The sequence below is a fragment of the Ictalurus punctatus genome, chromosome 23 (genome assembly GCF_001660625.3).
Source record: "Ictalurus punctatus breed USDA103 chromosome 23, Coco_2.0, whole genome shotgun sequence".
Classification (NCBI taxonomy): domain Eukaryota; kingdom Metazoa; phylum Chordata; class Actinopteri; order Siluriformes; family Ictaluridae; genus Ictalurus; species Ictalurus punctatus.
The window spans coordinates 663,864-683,419 of record NC_030438.2 but is presented as its reverse complement, the minus strand read 5'-3'; the positions used below and the strand labels follow the sequence as shown (position 1 = coordinate 683,419).

At 36.1% G+C, this 19,556-nt stretch overlaps 2 protein-coding genes across 4 annotated transcripts; one reads left to right on the top strand and one right to left on the bottom strand.

Moving 5' to 3' along the window:
* Positions 1-1,037: 1,037 nt before the first annotated feature.
* chmp4c (charged multivesicular body protein 4C) lies at positions 1,038-7,816 on the bottom strand. Of its 2 annotated transcripts, none has more exon segments than NM_001201268.1 (5): positions 1,038-1,532; positions 1,632-1,758; positions 2,488-2,596; positions 3,481-3,658; positions 7,463-7,816. In NM_001201268.1, coding segments are annotated over 5 exon segments (711 nt in total). In that variant the 5' UTR covers positions 7,698-7,816; the 3' UTR covers positions 1,038-1,470.
* A 2,876-nt stretch (positions 7,817-10,692) lies between these two features.
* Positions 10,693-19,223, top strand: zfand1 (zinc finger, AN1-type domain 1). Of its 2 annotated transcripts, NM_001200889.2 has the most exon segments (8): positions 10,693-10,750; positions 10,996-11,038; positions 11,222-11,261; positions 13,127-13,254; positions 14,157-14,248; positions 15,181-15,302; positions 15,948-16,103; positions 18,445-18,863. In NM_001200889.2, coding segments are annotated over 8 exon segments (813 nt in total). In that variant the 5' UTR covers positions 10,693-10,695; the 3' UTR covers positions 18,622-18,863.
* Positions 19,224-19,556: the final 333 nt, after the last annotated feature.

Sequence of the window (19,556 nt, the reverse complement as noted above, 5' to 3'; positions counted from 1 at the left end):
AGTATGGAGTAGGATCATTTACATTTTAAAACAAAAATGCACTAGTGTAAACAGGGCCTGACTGTAGATTGGTGGAGTCCAAACTCTTTAGAGATGGTTTTTGTAACCTATTCCAGCCTGATGAGCATCAACAACTTTTTCTAAGCTCCTCAGAAATCTCCTTTGTTCATGCCATGATACAGTTCCACAAACATGTGTTGTGAATATCAGACTTTGACAGATCCCTGTTCTTTAAATAAAACATGGTGCTCATTCACACCTGATTATCATCACATTGATTGAAAACAACCGACTCTAATTTCACCTTCAAATTAACAGCTAATCCTGGAGGTTTAAATACTGTTCCATATACAGTACATCAATCAATCTACACACAGTTATATGCACCATCATGGATTAAATTAAACCAGTATGATCCAGTACAGCATTCCAGCACCTCAGAGAGGGTAAAAATGACAGACTTCTGCTTGTACCTGCAACATGGTGAACAACAGGAAGCACTCTCAGTCACTGTGTCATGGAAAGAATAAGACCTATTCATGTTTCACAGGAAAAAGGAAGCGTAAAAGTAAGTTTAATTTTAAACAGGTGCTGTTCAGTTCATTGCCCGTGATGTAATCTGATGTCAGATGTTCCACTGGGTATGCAATCTGTAGACTCTATTTACAATCCATTATTATTAATTAGTTGTTAGGCTGCATGTAAATGCAATTAGTGAGAGGTCAGGAATGTATGCTCAAAATCGCTTCAATCAAGTTGATTTCAACATTGACCAAGGCTTTTCATTTTATTGAGAAATTCCACACAAATACTAAGCTTATTATGAAAAAGGAAGGCTATAATTACTCTCTAGATCTGTGAGTATATACTCCAGTTGTTAGACTTGTCTGGATTTTATTAAATCATATATGAGTGCCGCTTCCACGTGGAATAGTAAATTCCTATATTTCAGTATGTCTTTAATCGGTTGGAGGTGCATTTTACTACCAGTGAGTGCCATTTTTGTTCACTAACTGACAGGCATAGAAGAAGCATTGTTTAAAACAAGTTTCAAATGGGATTTATTAAAATCAATACAATTATCAAAGTAAAATAATTTCAAAACAAAAAAAACCCTAAATAATATAATTTGATTTTCACATATATTCTAGTGTCTCATTATATTTACATGTCTATGATTTATAGCCCATCACCAGCTGTGCCAGTAAGATTTTTTTACTCCCTGACAACTTCAGGGGTGCATTGGACCTCTCTATAGTACCTCTGCCCATCAACCTTTCATCCACATACTATTTACAAGCTACTCTTTACAATCCTTCATTTACCCCATACTTCATCTTTACAATAAACATGTTGCCTAAAATTGTGGGATTTTTTTTTATGTCCTTTTTTTTATACCCTTAAATTTAAACTATTTGCCTTTTTCTTACAACCTGTGTGTATGGTGTACGTGTGTGTTTTTTGTGATGACTAAGAAGCCCAGGCTGCTAACATCTTCATGTCATCTTCATCCTCCACTCTTTTCTTAGTTGCTGTTGAATAAAAAACAATATTCCATTGGTAATGCTCTCAGTAATGCTTTCAGCATGGTTGTGTCTCAGCATGATTGCGTAAAGAACAGAGACTCTTACTCGTACGGTGACTAGGTCTCGTGCTGGGCAGTTTGGACGTCGGTACACTGGGCAGCCTGCCCATGTTTTTCATACTTTCCTCAAGCTCTTCCTGCTCCAGCTCTTCCAGCTCGGCCAACAACTCATCCTAAAGATAGGTAGGAATTACTCAAACCAGTCCACGTACTTGGATAAATAAAATCAGTTTCCATCTTTCGTATACATTACTGCATTTTTACTTCTGACAACTGACTATATAATATTATTCCTTGCCCCCTGCAGTACTGACTGTTCCCAGTGATGGCTGGTTGTTATAGGCTGGACGGCTAAAATATAATATCCATCAATATATCAACAAGTCATTCCATCTGAAATGTTCCAGTAATTGTAAATAATTAGTATAAGGTACAGTTCTATATTGCTTCAGGTCCTTCCACAACATTTGTATTGGATTAAGGTCAGGGCTTTGACTTGGCCATTCCAAAACATTAACTTAATTCTTCTTTAACCATTTTTTTGTAGAATGACTTGTGTGCTTAGGGTTGTTGTCTTGCTGCATAGCCCACTTTCTCTTGAGATTCAGATCACAGCCAGATGTCATGACATTTTCCTTAAATTCGCTGGTATAGTTCAGAATTCATTGTTCCATCAATGATGACAAGCCTTCATGGCCCAGATGCAGCAAAACAGGCCCAAACCATGATACTACCACCACCATGTTTCACAGATGGATAACACAATATTTTGTTCCTCTATGCAGGAATGGTGAGTGGGATAAGAAGAAAAATTGACCGGACTATCATACATCAACAAACCATTAAATCAGTAAACCACTGGGATTAGAAGAAACATATGACTGTTTCACTGATGGTGGTACCTCATCAAACTGCTCGCCGAAAGGCTGTGAAATAGCACCGCTGATTTCCTGAGCTATTTGCTGCTGCTCTGTGATGTCCTCCATGAGAGAGTCGATATTATCCAAATCTCTGAAAAACATAAAAAGGCTCAAGGTAAATGATCAGACTTTGGGATAATTTCCCTATAGCAACATTTTCATAGTGAAATTGTAGTTCACTGTGGTAAATGCATTTAACGTAGGACTGCACAATATGAACCAAAAATCCAAATGTAATTAGTGCTATGCATTGCAATTATGCAGCAATTTGTTAAAGCTGGTGAATCCATGGTATGTTAATTTTTATTTATTTATTTTTTTTAACAAAAATGGGCGATCAAATTGAACAAACTAAAGGAAAAATTGTAAATTAATAAAAAAAAATAATGGTTCTGTTATGCTACAAGGGACATTTTGCTGGTGTAGTTTGGTTCTACTCCTCTCAGAGGGAAGCATCACTACAATCCATCCAATACAAAGTTATTCTGAAAAATCTCCTTTATCCTACAATGAAAATTTTCTATCCTGATGGGAATGGTCTCGGTCAGGGTGACTGCCCCCATCCACAGTGTCTGAGGGCTCACTGAATGGTTGATAGGGTGAAAATTATAAATAATGTGCTATGGCCTCTACAGACCATCACCAACGGGAGATTTGAGTGACATGTTGGACAGCTATCTTCACCACCATGATCAAAACAACAAATGAGAGAATATTTTTTTTTGGGGGGGGGGGGGTTCATCTCCCAAGCACAGATCCAGACACTCATTAATGTGCAAAGGTGCACTGAAGCTGATCTGGCAGCTTGTAGTGGCCCAACACCTTATTGAATGTATGTTGTTTTTTCCTTTAATCTCTCATCCACCTCTGGTAGAAATATAGAATTATATACAACTTTACCCATTTACATAAAGGTTTACATATATTTATTTATAAAATGTTTATGTCCTGTCACTGTGTTTGAATAATTCTCACATCTTCTCATGGACTCCTTTGATAGCTTTGGCAGCCATGCTCATGTTTTTCAGGACCTCCGCGTTCGTGTTGGCATTCTCTACTGCCTCCCGCTGAAACTCGATGGTGGACAACGTCCCATCAATCTGAGTCAGCTGCTGCTCAAGACGCTTCTTCCTTTTCAGAGCCTGAAGTGCAGCTAGGCAACAACAACAATAATAAATAACAACAAGAGATGCACCGATAAATTTCTCAGCTGATCCCGATAACCGATTATTCAGAGTGATGTCGGCCGATACCAATAGTTCTGCCTTTTATGCCTTCTTTTAAATTAATAATAATTAATTCCACAATTCTGAAAGAAATGCAGATAAAAACTTTATTCTGTCCATTTCACCAAGTTGTTTCACAGTAACTGGTCTCATAAACAGAAAACACATTACTCTAATTAACATTAACACATGAACTAAATTCTGAACATTAAAATAAGATATCTTAACTCATTGAATGTTATTAATTCATATTAATAGAATTAATTGATTTGAATTCTAAAAAAAACCTCCTGTTAATCTCACATTCACTCACCACAAACAAGCATTTCTACTTCATCAATGAACATCAAACTGGTAATATCAACTTTTTAAAATATATATTAACATTAACTGGATATGAAATATACTATTCTACAAATATATTTTATTGTACAGTATATACTTTGTCAACTCATCATTTAAATCTTCCAATGGTGTACGGCATTTAATACAGCACAGAAGGCTCGAGTAGCGTGGCAAAAAAAAAATCGACACCACAACTCCTGCTTCACTGGTGCAGTGTCCGGTGTAAAATCTTAGCAGTGCAGAGCTTAGAGACTGCAGTTATGTCGTCATTCCATACAAGAGACATCATCTTTACACACAGCACGAAATCTATGTTTTCCCACCCTCTTTTGATTGACAGGATACAATCGGCCCTGATCATCGGATGATGGCCGATAGCGTGAAAAATTGCCTTTATCGGCTGATACCGATTATTGGTCGATACATCGGTGCATCTCTAATAATAATCATTTCAAAGATGGAATGCCATATATTTTACTCTTGCAAGGCTCGAGGTCAGAAAATGGAGTGAATGTAAAAGTAAACTTGTCAAGTTCAACTGCCTCTCAAGCCCATCCCTCTGGCCTGACCTTATTTCTTGTGACTAAATAGCACAGCTACAACTAAGGGTGGGACGACATACTGGTGTGATGGTACACCACTAAAAGGAAATAATTGTGCCATTAAACTAGCATTATTGATGTCACAAAGCAAAATCGGCACGCCACTTAAAACATGCAAAATTGCAAAAACTGCTTACCTTACTTTCTATCTAAAGAACAAACAGCTGACAACTGAATACATTATATGTTTAATATTGTTTGAATAAGATACATAAGAGTAAGAGCAGGCAGGTTTCCGTGTGCAAACAATTAAATACTACTGTTGCAGTTCAATATAAAGCAGGTAAGCACTTATCTTAAAACATGGTAACTCGATGAGAATAGGTTTAAAACAAACTTTTCAATACTTTGCTGCATGTAAAGAGCTTCAGATTGCAAGCAGAACTCAATAGATCATGACTGTCAAAGAGTTACAAGTCCAGTATTCAATTCTCAGTTGCAAAATGATGAATTTTTGTATTTGGAAGCCACTACAGATAAGAACTCAGTACACCAACAATAAAATATACCTGTTCAAGATTCAAAGTTTCTGAACATGCATATTCAACAGATTTCAACACAAAGACATGTTGAAGGCTAGGCTGCTTGAAAATCAAGGTCATTCATATTTTGAGACAAATAAAAGCACTTACTCTTTCACATTTCCAAAACCATGGATGGCTTAAAACTGAAGATACTTTCTCAGCATTAAATCTACATGTGGTAAACAATGTTAAAGCTACACCATGAGAGTGACACAGTGTAAGGTGTGACTATGGTTGGAAAATGAGAAGACTCTAGACCAGCCAGATGTTTTGGGTGCAACTGAAGGAGTGTCCCCAGTGAGGCACAGAAGAGAATTGTGTCATGGCAAGGTGTTGCACTCACACCTATGTCTAACTGCTGCTCAAAACAAAAATTACAATAACAGAGCTAATTGGGCCCAATAAACTTGATATTTAACATTTAATTAAATACATTTAAATACAGTCAACATTTTAAAAATAAAAACATACATACAAAGAATATTGAATGATATTTTAGAAAAAAACTAAATCTGTTTTTGAAAGAACAATTTTGAATAAACTGTATTTTCTTTGTCACTGGGATGGTACCTTCAAGGGTACATCTTTTATACCTTTAATACAGATCTTTAACTTGGAAATGTGGATATAATACATCTTTCTGATTAAAATATTCACTCTAATGGTACAAAAGGTGGACACTTACGGGTACCACAAAGGAGCAGTTTAGTACTTTTTTTTTGTTATAATATTCTATCTAATCCATTAAATTTTTTGGTTAATAATAAAGTTTTTAAAGCTAAATGGAAGCCTAGATGATGTTAGAAAGCAATGCTACCTGCATTTATGTTTTTCCTCTTTAAGCTTCAAGATATGATTCTTTAATGTCATTATTAATGTGTCATTATCAGGAGAAGCTGTGAAATTCAGCTATATTTAAGCAAACTTAACTAAACGAGTTTTAGTTCATGTGTATAATTTATTTGTATTTATTTTTTCTTTACTTCTTTGTGTGGGTTTTTTTTATGTAAAAAGAATTATGGTCAACACCATGAAAAAAAAGCTTGTTAAATTTACTTAATTCAAATATGTACAATCGGTTCCACGTGATTGAATCGAGGTACATTAACATAATTTGCTTTTATGCAAATAATGTAAAAGAATTATTTTATGCAATAATAATAATAATAATTTATTATTATGTATCTCTATTAAGCAGGGGTACACTTTAGTGTAGTCTGGGGTGAAGTGCGTTTTGTATTTTTTTGGCCCTGCAGGACTCTACAGTGTTACTGAACTACAGCAGTACATTGAACTGATGACAGTACCTACTGCATGGCCGTTGAAACAGTACGTACTAATCAGCATGGGTGTGCATTATGACTACAATCCAGGACACACTACATCCACAATGTTAGCATGGTCATGTGACCTTCGACGCCAAGATAAACAGAAAAATCCTAAACAAGTGAATAATTTATTCGGGTATTGTTAAACAAGCCCTGTTTAACCAATGTTTAATACTTAGAGCCGACGCTGTCTTCCGCGTTTGTTTATCTGAGCTCGTCCGTATCAGTCCCGTTGCATCATGGGATTGTTTGACTCGCGCAGTGTGCATCGGTTGCATACTGCAAAATCTCACCGGAAGCAGTACGCAATCCGGGTATTCCTCGCCTACTGATAATTCGGACATACTACCCCTCTGACATACTGCTTTTCGCCTACTATATAGTAGGTAAGTATGCGGACACTGCCAGAGAGAGCTGGACCGTAAAGCCTGCCCACAGAGAAAACTGATTGGTCTCTCTCTGCTAACTACACCTATCAGGATACGCCCTGTCACTCTCTCGCTACGTCACTCCTCTCTTGTCTATCCAGAGCCCGTCTACTAGTAGAAACTGTTTGGTCTCTCGCTCCCTCTACAAAAACCGATTTCCGGGATATTGTATATCATTTTCGGGCGTCCGGGAGCCGTTATCCATCTGCGGGAGACTCCCGGAACTTGTGGGATGTCTGGGTTTATGTTAATACTATGAATTGATCGCGCTCACTTGACATAATAATCGAATTAATAATTTTTAAAAATAGTTTAAGTTTAGCATAACTTATCAATTATCTCTTAAATCTACCCGACCACACATTCCATGTTTGTAGTGCAGGTCTGGCAGGTTTTATAGAGCAGGTGACTTGTGGCTCATATTTGGCTGTGCAGAGGTAATAACCTAAAAGCGCTTAGGTTGAGTACACATTTAAACCACCAAATCCACATTTCAAAACTTACCTCTTTTGTTTCTTGTGCCGTTCTTCTTAGCAATCATTATTTCCTGCTCGATTTTCTTCTCGAGATACTCCTGTTTCTTGTTAAGCATCTCCTCGGTCTCGCGCAGTTTGTGAATGGCCTCCTGAGGCGATGGGCCTGCGCGCGAGCGGTGTTTCCCCTTTGAGCTCGAGCTGGAGCTTGATTTACTTCCAGAGGAACTCGAAGTCCCCTTAAACAGCTTTACAACTTTACTCATAGTGGCTTCTCTCTGATATCTGCGTTATTTCACCTCTATCTGTTCTGTCCAGAAGGTAATAGCCTAATGACTGCGTTTAAGAGTTGACATTCCTGACCGTCCACTTTCCAAATTCAACTCTAAACAGCGACACACCTGAGTGACGTAGACACCTGAAAAAGGGGCGGGTCCGAACGATCACAAAGTTTATTTGTTTTCAGTCACAACAGAGCAGAAACTATTATCCTGTGTCATGGGATCCATTTGTAGCCTTTCACCCTGTCCAGGGTGTACCCCGCCTTGTGCCCGATGGTCCCTGATATAGGCTCCAGGTTCCCAGTGACCCTGAAAAGGATAAGCGGTATAGAAGATGGATGGATAATAATAATAATAATAATAATAATCTGTTTAAATTGAGTTTTAAAAACAAGTGGTACTGAATTTGCTAAATATGGAAGATTTTCTAAACCTTGTTACTGTAGTTATTGCTGTAAGAAATTAATTATAGAATATTACTTAGGCAAACATCTTAATATAGATTCAGTTTTAATCTACTGAACTTAGTCTACTGTATTAGTATATGTTGATGAAGTTAGAGAAAACTTTTTCAAAGCCAGTTATTTAGAATAGAATAGAATTTAGACTGATTGCTACAATGCTACAAATAAAAACACTTAAAAAAAAATTGAGGATTAAAGGCTTAAATCAATTAAAACCTGCCCTAAATTCCCAAACATAATTAAAAATGGTTTTCAGTTAGTTTTGACTAAAGGGGAAGTCATTATTCTTTAGCCCAAGTTGGTTATAGGAATAGTGACAATCCAAGTCCTATAACAAATATCCTATGACATGCTTGTTTAGATTATGAAACATTTTCCTTTATAACCAAGACAATTCATGTCAACACTTTGAGGATTTCAGAAATGTATCATGTGTATCACCAGTATATCTGAATTCACCCTACACAATGCACAAATGTCCTTCATCAAGCACAAGTGCGGAAGCTAAAAGGAGGTTAAATCAGTCCATGGGTGTAGAGGAGTTCTTTCTCCATAAGTTTTCTTACCTCACTTTGGTTATTGCAACAACCATGAATTATGGCATTCATTTTATATATACACTGGTGTGTCTATGTTTTTAGACATTGTATATCTTGTGCATGATCTGATTTATTGTGTGGTGCAAAAGTGGTTGGTCACATAATGACATGTAATGTATTGGCTTTGAGTTTCTAATACACAAAATGGGATAAAAACCTACAAAACTACACACAGTGGATATAAAAAAAGTCTACACACCCCTATTAAATTGGCAGGTTTTTGTGAATTAAAAAAAGCTAAACCAAGATAACTCATGTCAGAACCTTTTTCTTTCTTTCTTTTCTTTTCTTTTCTTTCTTCTTCTTCTTCTTCTTCTTCTTCTTCTTCTTCTTCTTCTTCTTTTTTTTTTTTTTTTAAACCTTTATTGTTTTACCTTTACTGGGCATTTCCTGTGCACATTCCTCTTCAGGTCACCCCACAGATTTTTTTTTATTAGATTTAGATCTGGACTAAGGCTGGGCCATTTTAAAACCTTGAACTTGTTTTGCTGAAGCCATTCCTTTGTTGATCTGGAGGCTTGCTTTGGGTTGTTTTCAGGCTGAAAGGAGAAATTCTTCTTCATCTTAAGTGTTTTAGCAGAAGCCTTAGGATTTGGTGTCAAAATGGACTCGCATTTGGAGCTATTAATTATTCCCTCCACCCTGGTAAAAGCCCCAGTTTCCATCTGAAGAAAAACAGCCCATGGGGATGGTATTCTTTTGGTTATGTGCTGTGTTTTTTCTTTTTTTGTGTGTGTCAAACATATCTTTTGGTATCATGGGCAAAAAGTTCAACTTCATCAGACCATAACACCTTATTCCGCATGGCTTTGGGAGATAGGATGTATTATTTATTTATTTATTGGATAAAAAAAAGGTTTCTGTCTTGTCACCCTAATCCCTATGCCCAGAAATGTGAAGAATTCAGGAGATTATTGTCACATGTATGGAGCAACAAGTGCTTGCCAGAAATTGATATAATTCTTCTTATGTTGCTGTAGGCCTCTTGGCAGCCTCCCTGACCAGTTTTCTCCTGATCTTCTTATCAAATTTAGAGGGATGTCCTGTTCTTAGTAGTGTCACTGATGTGCCATATTTTCTCGTATTTCTCCATATTTTTGCTTTATGCACAGTGAGATTGCAATAAAATTTAATCACACCATTAAAAACGTCAGCTTTAAAATTAGGACCACTGGGGAGTGGGGAATTCTCCTTAATGAGTGGTTCTGTATTGTGCCTGAATAAATGTGTCATTTAATACATACTTTACGTATGGTAACATTCTATTGATTAAAAATTATGTGTGATTTATCTAATTAAAGATAAAATTAGAACAAAAGTTTGTTATATTTTTACATCTCTCTTGTTACCGATTTCCAAACAGGAATTTATCAAAGTCACTCTAGTCGTGGCTGAATCTATAACATGAACGTAAAGTACAGTATCTGACTAACATTTTCAGTTGGCAGGATGCGTTCACCCCTGCTATAATGGACAAAGTTTCTATGATGGAGGTGGTGTTAAGACAAAGATAAAAGCTAAAACTTGTATGATATATATTTTTTTAATATCTTCACTTTCTTTTGACCTTTTCTCAGTAAATTGCCGTGAAAGTGCACTTGTTGGGACAGAAAACCATCAGATTTAATTTACTCCAAACAAATTAACTCAAGTGGACAATGACGCTCCCTTGTGGTCAAATCACACAATTGCATTTCTAAAAAAAAAATAATTAAAAAAAATCAATAAATAAATAATAAAAAAAGATGTATTATGTTAAGATGTACTAATGGGAAAAAATAAATCTGATCAATATATCCATGTGCCTTTTGAGAACGGTCAAATATTTAGCCTAGAAAAATCAGTTATGTGAGTGAGCACATAACTTTTATTAATCTTTTACGGCTTTTACTTTGAAAATCGTTGCTGAAGAGCTCCAAAATGGCTGAATTGGACATTGGAAAGCGTTGTCAAATTGAATTCTGCAAGCAAAAAGGTCGGAACAAATATAAACTATTGTGTTTTAAATGTACATTTAAAAGATGACCGAGTTATTGGTGCTGTGTGAGGAAAATAACTAACCCAAGTTTATTATAACACAGCAGTAGACGTGTTATTAGTGAGTCAGCATCAGTTATTAGCTAACTTTAGTGATTTGTTTTTCTTCTGCTAAAATAACATTTGATTGACTGCATTACAAGTGTGATAACCTTAAATAAACTGAACTTTTCTTCATTGCAGACTTTCTGCCGTTTGTGTGTGACAGCTGCTCCGGAGTGTTTTGGTAAAAGTTATTAATGTGCTTTAGTTTGCACAGATTCATACTGTTGGCGTGCAATTCAGTATAAACAAGCAACTTACTAATGTCAGCTAGGCAAATATGGGCTATGGACTGGTTATAATTACATTTATATATCGGTTGGTTATTTTTTTTACACGTGATCACTGTTTATTTTTCACTCAATAGTCTCGAACACAGAAGCAGAGATTCACACTTCTGTCCGGAGGTAAGAATGGAATGTCTGTCAGTAGGTTTAAGTTATTATTATTTTTTAAAAATATTTCTGTTTAGGAGTATTACAGTTAGATTTTTTTTTGCCCATCATTATAATTGCCCATACTTATTAGTTAGTGGTGCTTGCCTAACAAAGCATTACTTTTATAATTGCCTATACTACTACTACTTCTTTTGGCTCCGTCTTAATAATAATAATAGTAATAATAATAATGTTAGTGGCACTTGCTATGCAAAGCATCGCTATTATAAAATTCCATACTATTACTACTTATTGTTCTTCTTCTAATTTTTAGTGATGCTTGGTACACAAAGCACCACTATTATAATATACCACACTTCTTCTTCTTCTTTACTTCTGAGAGACTCTGACGCTCTAAGAGACTCTTTTTATACCCAATCATGTTACTGACCTGTTGCCAATTAACCTAATTAGTTGTAAAATGTTCCTCCAGCTCGTTCTGTTTAGTAACACTTACTTTTTCAGTCTTTTATTGCCCCCGTCCCAACTTTTTTAGACGTGTTGCGGCAATCAAATTCAAAATGACATCATTCTTGTCTTAAAATGGTACGTTTACTCAGTTTAAACATTTGATATGTTTTCTATGTTGTAAATAACTTGGGTTTATGAGATTTGCAAATCACTGCATTCTGTCTTTATTTACATTTTTTACAGTATCCCAACTTTTTTGGAATTGGGGTTGTATTAGTGGTGTTTGGTACGCAAACACCAAAAAAAAGTCGAGTAGCAAACAGGCAAATGTTATATTTTCTATCTCTATAGGAAATATTCGGCACCTAGCTAGTCCCACGTTGTTTGACTTACCGACACGGGTCACACTTCAAATCGCTCGGAATTCTCGGGAGATAGGCATCACATACGTGTCGTGATGTTCCTGATGAAATTTCCACCATGAATACTTATTAAGAAATCAGTAGCAGGATCCAACAGGCCATAAACTGAGTCTAATCACCAAACTACTGTTTGTACTAGTGTTAAATACTACATTTTAATCCATGATATATTTGTGTGTCCTCTGATTAGTTCAGTTGCTGCATATTTATATTCTTCTATGTCTAAACATTTTGTTCAGGGGCAATTTTGTATAATTAGCCATCTGACAATCTCACAGTATATTAATGGTCTTAAGGCATTAGTGGTCTCACACTGAATAATTTTTGCTGTTGCAGGAATGTCACGTTGTAAAATAAATTTTTGGCTGCGAGTTGAGATCAGTGGCTTTAGAACGCAGTAATAAGATGTGATCACAAATGACTGATTTTAGTGCCATCGCAACCAAAGACACTTGACGGCTGTTTCTGACAGCATCGACATTTAAAGTCACAGAGTATGACTGCTGCTGTGACGCTCATCTAAATGCCATCAATAAGAGGAAACTCTAAGGACAGTTATAAATGTCGTACTCACAATGGTGAAACATAAGCAAGCCATCCTAATGGACAGAAAAATATCCTTATTATTTAAAATTCACTTAGAATAATGGATCTGTTTACACAACCCCATTTTCTGCACCAGCCTGGATCACGCTGATTGATGACGTAAACAGAATGCAGTAATTTTGTTAATAGCAGGTCTGTCGTTAGAGGATCTTCATCTTATAATCTGACATAGAAAATACATCACACAGTCTCTTATAGACTTATTTTGGGATCATCTCATACAGTGTAATAAATAATAATCTTAAAAGTCAACTGAAATAGTATAAAACTATGAATTCAGTTACTCCAAGCTTCCCATTTCATTTATGAGGAAATTGTATTTTTTTGGGAAAAGAACAACAATATTTTTCAACTTAACGCCTTAATTTTTCTTGATTTTTCTCTTTTTTTCCTCAGGTCTCCAGGAAGAGGGATGTCTTGGACTCAGGGGTCATTACATCGTATCCATGCACATTGCAGGACTGCAAAGGCAGGGAGCTTCTTCCTGTAATTTGCCAACATTGTCAAAAACATTTCTGTTTTGTGTATGTACCTTTTTAAAGATCCTTTTTGAAGTTCTTTGAGATATAGCAGTGTTTTCTCTCTCTCTTTTTTTCTGTATTAGAGTTGTGATGCTATCAAGGGTGGACAAATCGCTATCCTAGAAGAAGCTAACGAGACTCAAACAGCATCTTTACATGTATTGAGAAAACACCACTCAAAAATTTAGCCAAAAGCTTTCTGCCTTTTTTATCAAGGGTGTAAACATACACTTCAAACTCCCGGGCTGCTTTTTGCTGCCAGTCTGCTTCTGCTGATGACCCACTGACGTCACCAAATGTTGCATTCTTTTTTTGTGCTGCTTTTCCAGCAGCACAGAGGCTTGCACCACAGCTTCTTTCAGTTGTTGCTGAGAAAAGAGGGAAAATCAATCAGAGACATTGCACAAACATTTCGCATACCCAGTACAACAATTTGGAACGTCCTGGAAAAGAAAGAAATGTCTGCGCGACAGACATCGAATGGATCGGCCAAGGGAAGCTACAGCTAATGAGAGAAACATTGCAGGATCTGTGAAGAAAATCCCCAAAACATTTGTCAGTGACATCACCAATAACCTCCACAGGGCAACGGTGAAGGTAAAGTGGAAGATTTTAGACTGGCCAAGTCAATCACCAGACCTTAACCCCCCCCCCAACAAGCACCAACTGAAAGAGGTTGCAGTAAAAGCCTGGAAAAGCATCACAAAAGAAGAATCCAACAATTTGGTAATTTCCCCTCTAGCAGCCATTCCCTCAGTGTAAACTGTTTTACTGAAATAGTGCCAGGCTGAGATATGTACTTCCACATGCAGCACTCCTCTACCTGTGGTTGTCTGAGTGGATTATTAGAAGGCAGATTTCTTTTATAAGCAATTTACACCCATTTTATTTTATTTTCTCTTTAGTCATCGGCATCAGGAAGACCATAAGTGTGAGAAGTTGGAGACACCCCAGCCTCGAATGGTGGCAACACAGGAACTTGTGCAAAAAATAGTAGGTTAGTCATAAGGTCAGTTATATCCATACTCAATCAATCAGTGAGTCAACCAGTTAACTAAAGCAAATATATATATATTTTTAAAAATCCACTATAACTTGGACTAAAATATATAGGTTTATAGTAGGATTTTACTTTCTCAATTTTAGTAATAGTAAATTGAGCTAGTATGATTACTGTTCATGTCCACATTGCTGTTTTGGTGTTCTGTTTTAAGAGCACAGAGTATTAGAACTTTTGTGGTGCCATGTTGATTTTAACAATTGGTTGAAATGAAAGATTTAATAAAATTCCATGTGGATTGGTTTTAATTTCATCATTCAAGTTATCATTGAATTATTTTTTTTTTAAACATTTGCCAATTTTTTTTTTTTTTTTTGTTAGTAAATTCTCTTTTTTGCTTTTGTCATTATAACCATTCTATCTCTCACTTGGAAAACTGGAAATGGAACCCCAGGTAAAAGAGTTCCTTTTGGGGTGGATCATTTGTGATTGTGCTAGGGAAAAAGCTCACTTTTGTGTAACCTCAGAAAGTGCAACATGTACGAATAGGTTTTAAGAGCATTATTCCTCTTAAGAAATAATAATTTTATATATATATATATATATATATATATATATATATATATATATATGTATGTATGTATGTATGTATGTATATGTGTATATATATGTGTGTGTGTGTGTGTATGTGTGTGTGTTTGCTATTAAAAAGTGTATCACTAAACAACTTGAATGTTTTTGAAGTAATTACTTTCTTAGACTTTAGATAAGTTTTCTCTGTCAGTGTTGAAATGTAATCAAAATGAACTTTAAAAGGTGTTGCTGTATTTATTTCTTACATCCACAGAGGGGCAGTATAGCATATTTTTAGACATCTAGAAATGTTAAAAATAACAAATTAAGTCAAATATTTCCAATTTATTTATCAGAATCAAAGAAGAATGCACCGACCAGTAAAGGCAGAAAAGGAGCCAAGAATAGTGCTACAGCTGCTAAAGTTGCCCTTATGAAGCTAAAGCTACATGCTACTGGAGATAAAGGACTGCCACAGGTATTTACACCAGGTTTAATGTGTGCTATGTAACTTTAAAGGAATACACAATGTTAAACATTAAGTTAGAGTTCTTATACTTGGTTTTAAGTTTACAGGCACAACATAAATTATCAAGAAGTTGCCATTTATCTCTGGCACTTTGTAAAAGAGGTGAAGGTGTAACTTAAAGTTTTCACCTCACTCTATAATTGACTATTTTACTAAAACAGCAAGCTCCATTATGTTTTACTCCTTAGATATTGGCTTGCCAGCTATTATTTTATCTGTAGTTCAGTCACCTACATTTGTACATCAAGGGCAGTTTGAGTCATTACTTACAGAATCAGCATCCGCAAGTGTGACATTTTATTTTTCATAACCCAATTCATGACCCAACTGTCGATGAATATTGCTATGTTACATTAAGAATACAGTGTAAATGTTTTTTTGTTTTTTTTTCAAAATTGTAATCTTGACATTACTTAACTATGGAACAAACTCACACACTAGCAACAGTTATTGGAATATACTTTTAGGGAACGTAATTACTGTTAATTAATTAATTACTAAAAACTGTTTTGACCATTTCTCAGCTATTAACCTTCTATTAATGATTTTCCCTATGGAAAATATAAGGGTCCTAAGAGCCATGTATCTCTCCAGACAGAGCGGACATATTTCCAGGTGTTTCTGCCTAAAGATCTGAACACATCCAGCCTGCCCATGTTCTTTAGCTCCAAGTGGACTGTGGGTAAAGTGGTCGATTTTGCAGCAGCTCAGGCCAGCCTAAAGAACAACAACAATGTGCTCACAGCCAAGGTAAACCAACATTGCTTAAAAGTGCAAAACTTTTACCTGATCAGCTTTTGGGAACACTTCACTTAAACTCTACCTCATGACACAGATGTACCCATGTCCTATGCTGTCTCAAAGTGGAATAACTGTTTGTCTGGTAATATGATAAACTATGAGGGACATAATACAGTAGTATGAGTTGGTTACCATTATTTGTGATTTTCATAAGAGGTGACAATGTTTGATGTCAAGACATCTTGTGTCATGCAAATATTTTTTGCTAAGTGTGCTCGTTAGTGTATGGCTTAAGACCGATGGTATTACCCATTCTCTATTACAACTGCCATAACACATTATGATTTCAGAATTTAGTTTTATACTTTAATAACTAAATGTCTGAAATAAATTATTTTATAATACATTCACCAGTCACTTGTGTACACCTGCTCATTCATGCAGTTATCCAGTCAGTCAAGCACGTGGCAGCAGCATAATGCATCAGCTGTGGGTTGTGCACTCTGCAGAATATTTTGTTTTCCTCTCAGTGATCTCTATTTATTTATTCTAGCTTCTTTGATTCCGCTCATCAGCTGGTCCCAATTCGTGGGATGATGTTCAGGGTGTCGAATTGCATAGGGCTCCCATCAAGTGATCACTTCGTTGCAGTTGGTCCCACTTGAGCCCAAAGACTCTAGCCATGATATTAGTCCACTCCTAGTTGGTCAGTTTGACCCTATCATCTTTCACCAGTCTCAGGAGTCAAAGGTTGATATGAGATGCCAGACCTGGTATGACCTTTCAGATCAATCCCAGATGGTGATGTGTTCCTTTTATTCCTTTGCTGCTTTTGCTAAACCACTGCAGGACTTCCTGATGACTTACTCTCATGCACTGAGGAGGTGCTATCTCCTTCATACAGTTCTACAGCACCCTGTTGCTTTTCTTTGTGTGGTGCAGAGGGTTGACAGATGGTTGAGGGACATGAGCTGGCTCCCCTTATCTGCCTTCTGGACCTGGGGCTGGAATGGGAGGAGGTCCAGGTGTCTGAATACAAAAACAAACTCACCGCAGCATCAAACTGATCGCTCTTTGATTTATAATTTTTTAAATAAAATGATAAAATTCTGCCTCTTCTTTCTTTCATCACCACTGTCCTGCCTACATGTTGCTTCCCTCTTCTAATGCTTTCCTTCACTCCTCTAGTCTAGTCACAGTCAGGGTGCCATCCTCTGGAAATTTCCCTTTAGTTAATTTATACCACACCTTAACTTGATTATGATCTATACCACCCCAAACTTTCTCCATTAGTCTAATGGGACCAGGAGGTCTTTTGCTACTAGAAGACCCCATTTTTAAAATTTATTATTATTTTTTAAAATTCAATAATACACTTTCACTTCACTCTTTACAACTTATGTCTACTAAGAGGGTTGCAGTTAAATACGAAGTATAAACTCTGTACATATGCTTGATGTTTAAATTTTTTTTTTTTTAATTAAGTGTAAACCTCATTTAGTCCAGGTCCTCTTGACCCTCTTCAAAATATTCTACTTGAGCAAGCCAAGGAATAGTTTCACTTACCAATAGCTCCAGCACTCTATTTGTATCCTCTGAAGTTCAGGAGAGTGTCTCAGTTGCTGAGAAAAATCTCTCCTTTCCAATTTGGTTCATCTTTTGTTCAGATGGTTACCTCCACTGAGATGTTGGAGCCCCACATTGGATGCAAAGAAATGTGGTGGAAATTTACCTGTAAAATGAGAAATCACTAACAAACACTTGAATGTGCTCAAGTAAATATATTATTCAGTCAGCAATTGCTCATGAGCCCGAGTAGCCACTCTATATATATGCATAAATGAATTATTCGTAATATAGAGAACAAAGAGTAAAATACATGTTGGTTACAAATATATATGATTAACATGGATCGTCCTTCATGTTTGTCATATGAAATCGGTTATTCTTCACCATCATAGTATTCCTTCCAACTCCCATAATAGTTATTTTTACTCTCTCTTACCCATCTACCAGAGAAAAGGAAGTGTTAGTGTTAACTACAATTTTATGAATTATAATTGTTAGTATTGGCGCTGTCTCAAACAGTTTAGTAAAAATTCTGTTCATTTATATCGGATTTTTCTCACACAAAAATATAAAAATAGGTGGTGTGTGTGTGTGTGTGTGTGTGTGTGTGTGTGTGTGTATATATATATATATATATATATATATATATATATATATATATATATATATATATATATATATATATATATAAAAAGCATAAAATAAATTACAAACTTGAAATCATTTGTTTAGATCCTAAAAGAAAATGTTTCACCATGTCTGTAATGTATTTTACTTGCAGAAACTGCGCTTGTGCCATCCTGAAACCGGGGAGGCCATTAAAATGGATGCATGTCTCCAGGCGCTGCTCTCACTCTCAGATTCTCCTCTCTATAATGGAGGCAATGTTATCTTGGAATATCTGGATAATGAGAGCTCTGGAGTCGAAGATGTCACAGCCTACATTTCTTCCTCTTGATCTAAATTGCTAACTTACAATTAAGCATTTGGATTCAAGATCTCTCCAAGAACTCTTCGTGCTCTATGTTATCATTTAGGTCAGTGGCCAGACTCCAGTGCTGTGATTGGAGAAAACTAACATTGTGATTTAGATTATGCAGGCAATTGTTGGAGTATGCACTGTTTATTTCTGTTTGTCTTATTATATCTGTCTAAAACATGCTTTTTCACCTGGTAGCTGGTATAAAAATAAAAAAAAAAAGGTTATCTTTGTGGTTAATTTGCTTAAACTCACACTGAAACATGAGCGGTGTCTAACATTTAATTCAAAGCAGGGTCCAAATTACGGGGTGTTTGGGAGGGCCTGACCCCCTAAATAAGGCTTGATCCCTCCTGATGGACGTTAAAACAGGGTGTAGGGGTGGACGTTTTCATATACACTACGAAACCACCCCTAAAATGGTTCGTACGGTCGATGCATAAGCATGCCCAGTAGGCTAAATGCAGGAAATACCACGCAATCGTGCACTCAATTGTCTGAATGCAATAAAGAGAACTCGGGAGATACTGTGTTGGAAAAACACTTTCTTGCAAAATAAATGTAATCTAAATATAGTTGTATCTCAAGCATATTTTTGTTTAATAAATAAGATCCAATTGAATGAAGTTTGCTAAATTTGGTTCACTAAAGCACGCGTGTACATTACACAAACCAGTTAATGTCAAAATGAAAAAGGCCGATATATATTCAGTATCTCATAAAAGTGAGTGCACCCCTCACATGTGTGTAAATATGTGATGATATCTTTTCATGTGACAACACTGAAGAAATGACACTGTGCTACAGTGTAAAGTAGTGAGTGTGCAGCTTGTGTAACAGTGTAAATTTGCCGTCCCCTCAAAATAACTCAACACACAAACATTAATGTCTAAACCGCCGGCAACAAAAGTGAG

Bases quoted from the DNA above. Each gene is read 5' to 3' on its own strand.
- chmp4c (XM_047150064.2), bottom strand. From the start codon at position 6,874: ATGTCCGAATTATCAGTAGGCGAGGAATACCCGGATTGCGTACTGCTT. The intron at 3,659-6,705 runs GTATTAAACATT...GTTGTTGCCTAG, and splicing joins GAAGACAGCGTCGGCTCTAA to CTGCACTTCAGGCTCTGAAA. The intron at 2,597-3,480 runs GTGAGAATTATT...TATGTTTTTCAG, and splicing joins AAAGGAGTCCATGAGAAGAT to AGATTTGGATAATATCGACT.
- zfand1 (XM_053674676.1), top strand. The intron at 13,255-14,156 runs GTATGTACCTTT...TTTTCTCTTTAG, and splicing joins CAAAAACATTTCTGTTTTGT to TCATCGGCATCAGGAAGACC. The intron at 16,104-18,444 runs GTAAACCAACAT...TTTTACTTGCAG, and splicing joins ACAATGTGCTCACAGCCAAG to AAACTGCGCTTGTGCCATCC.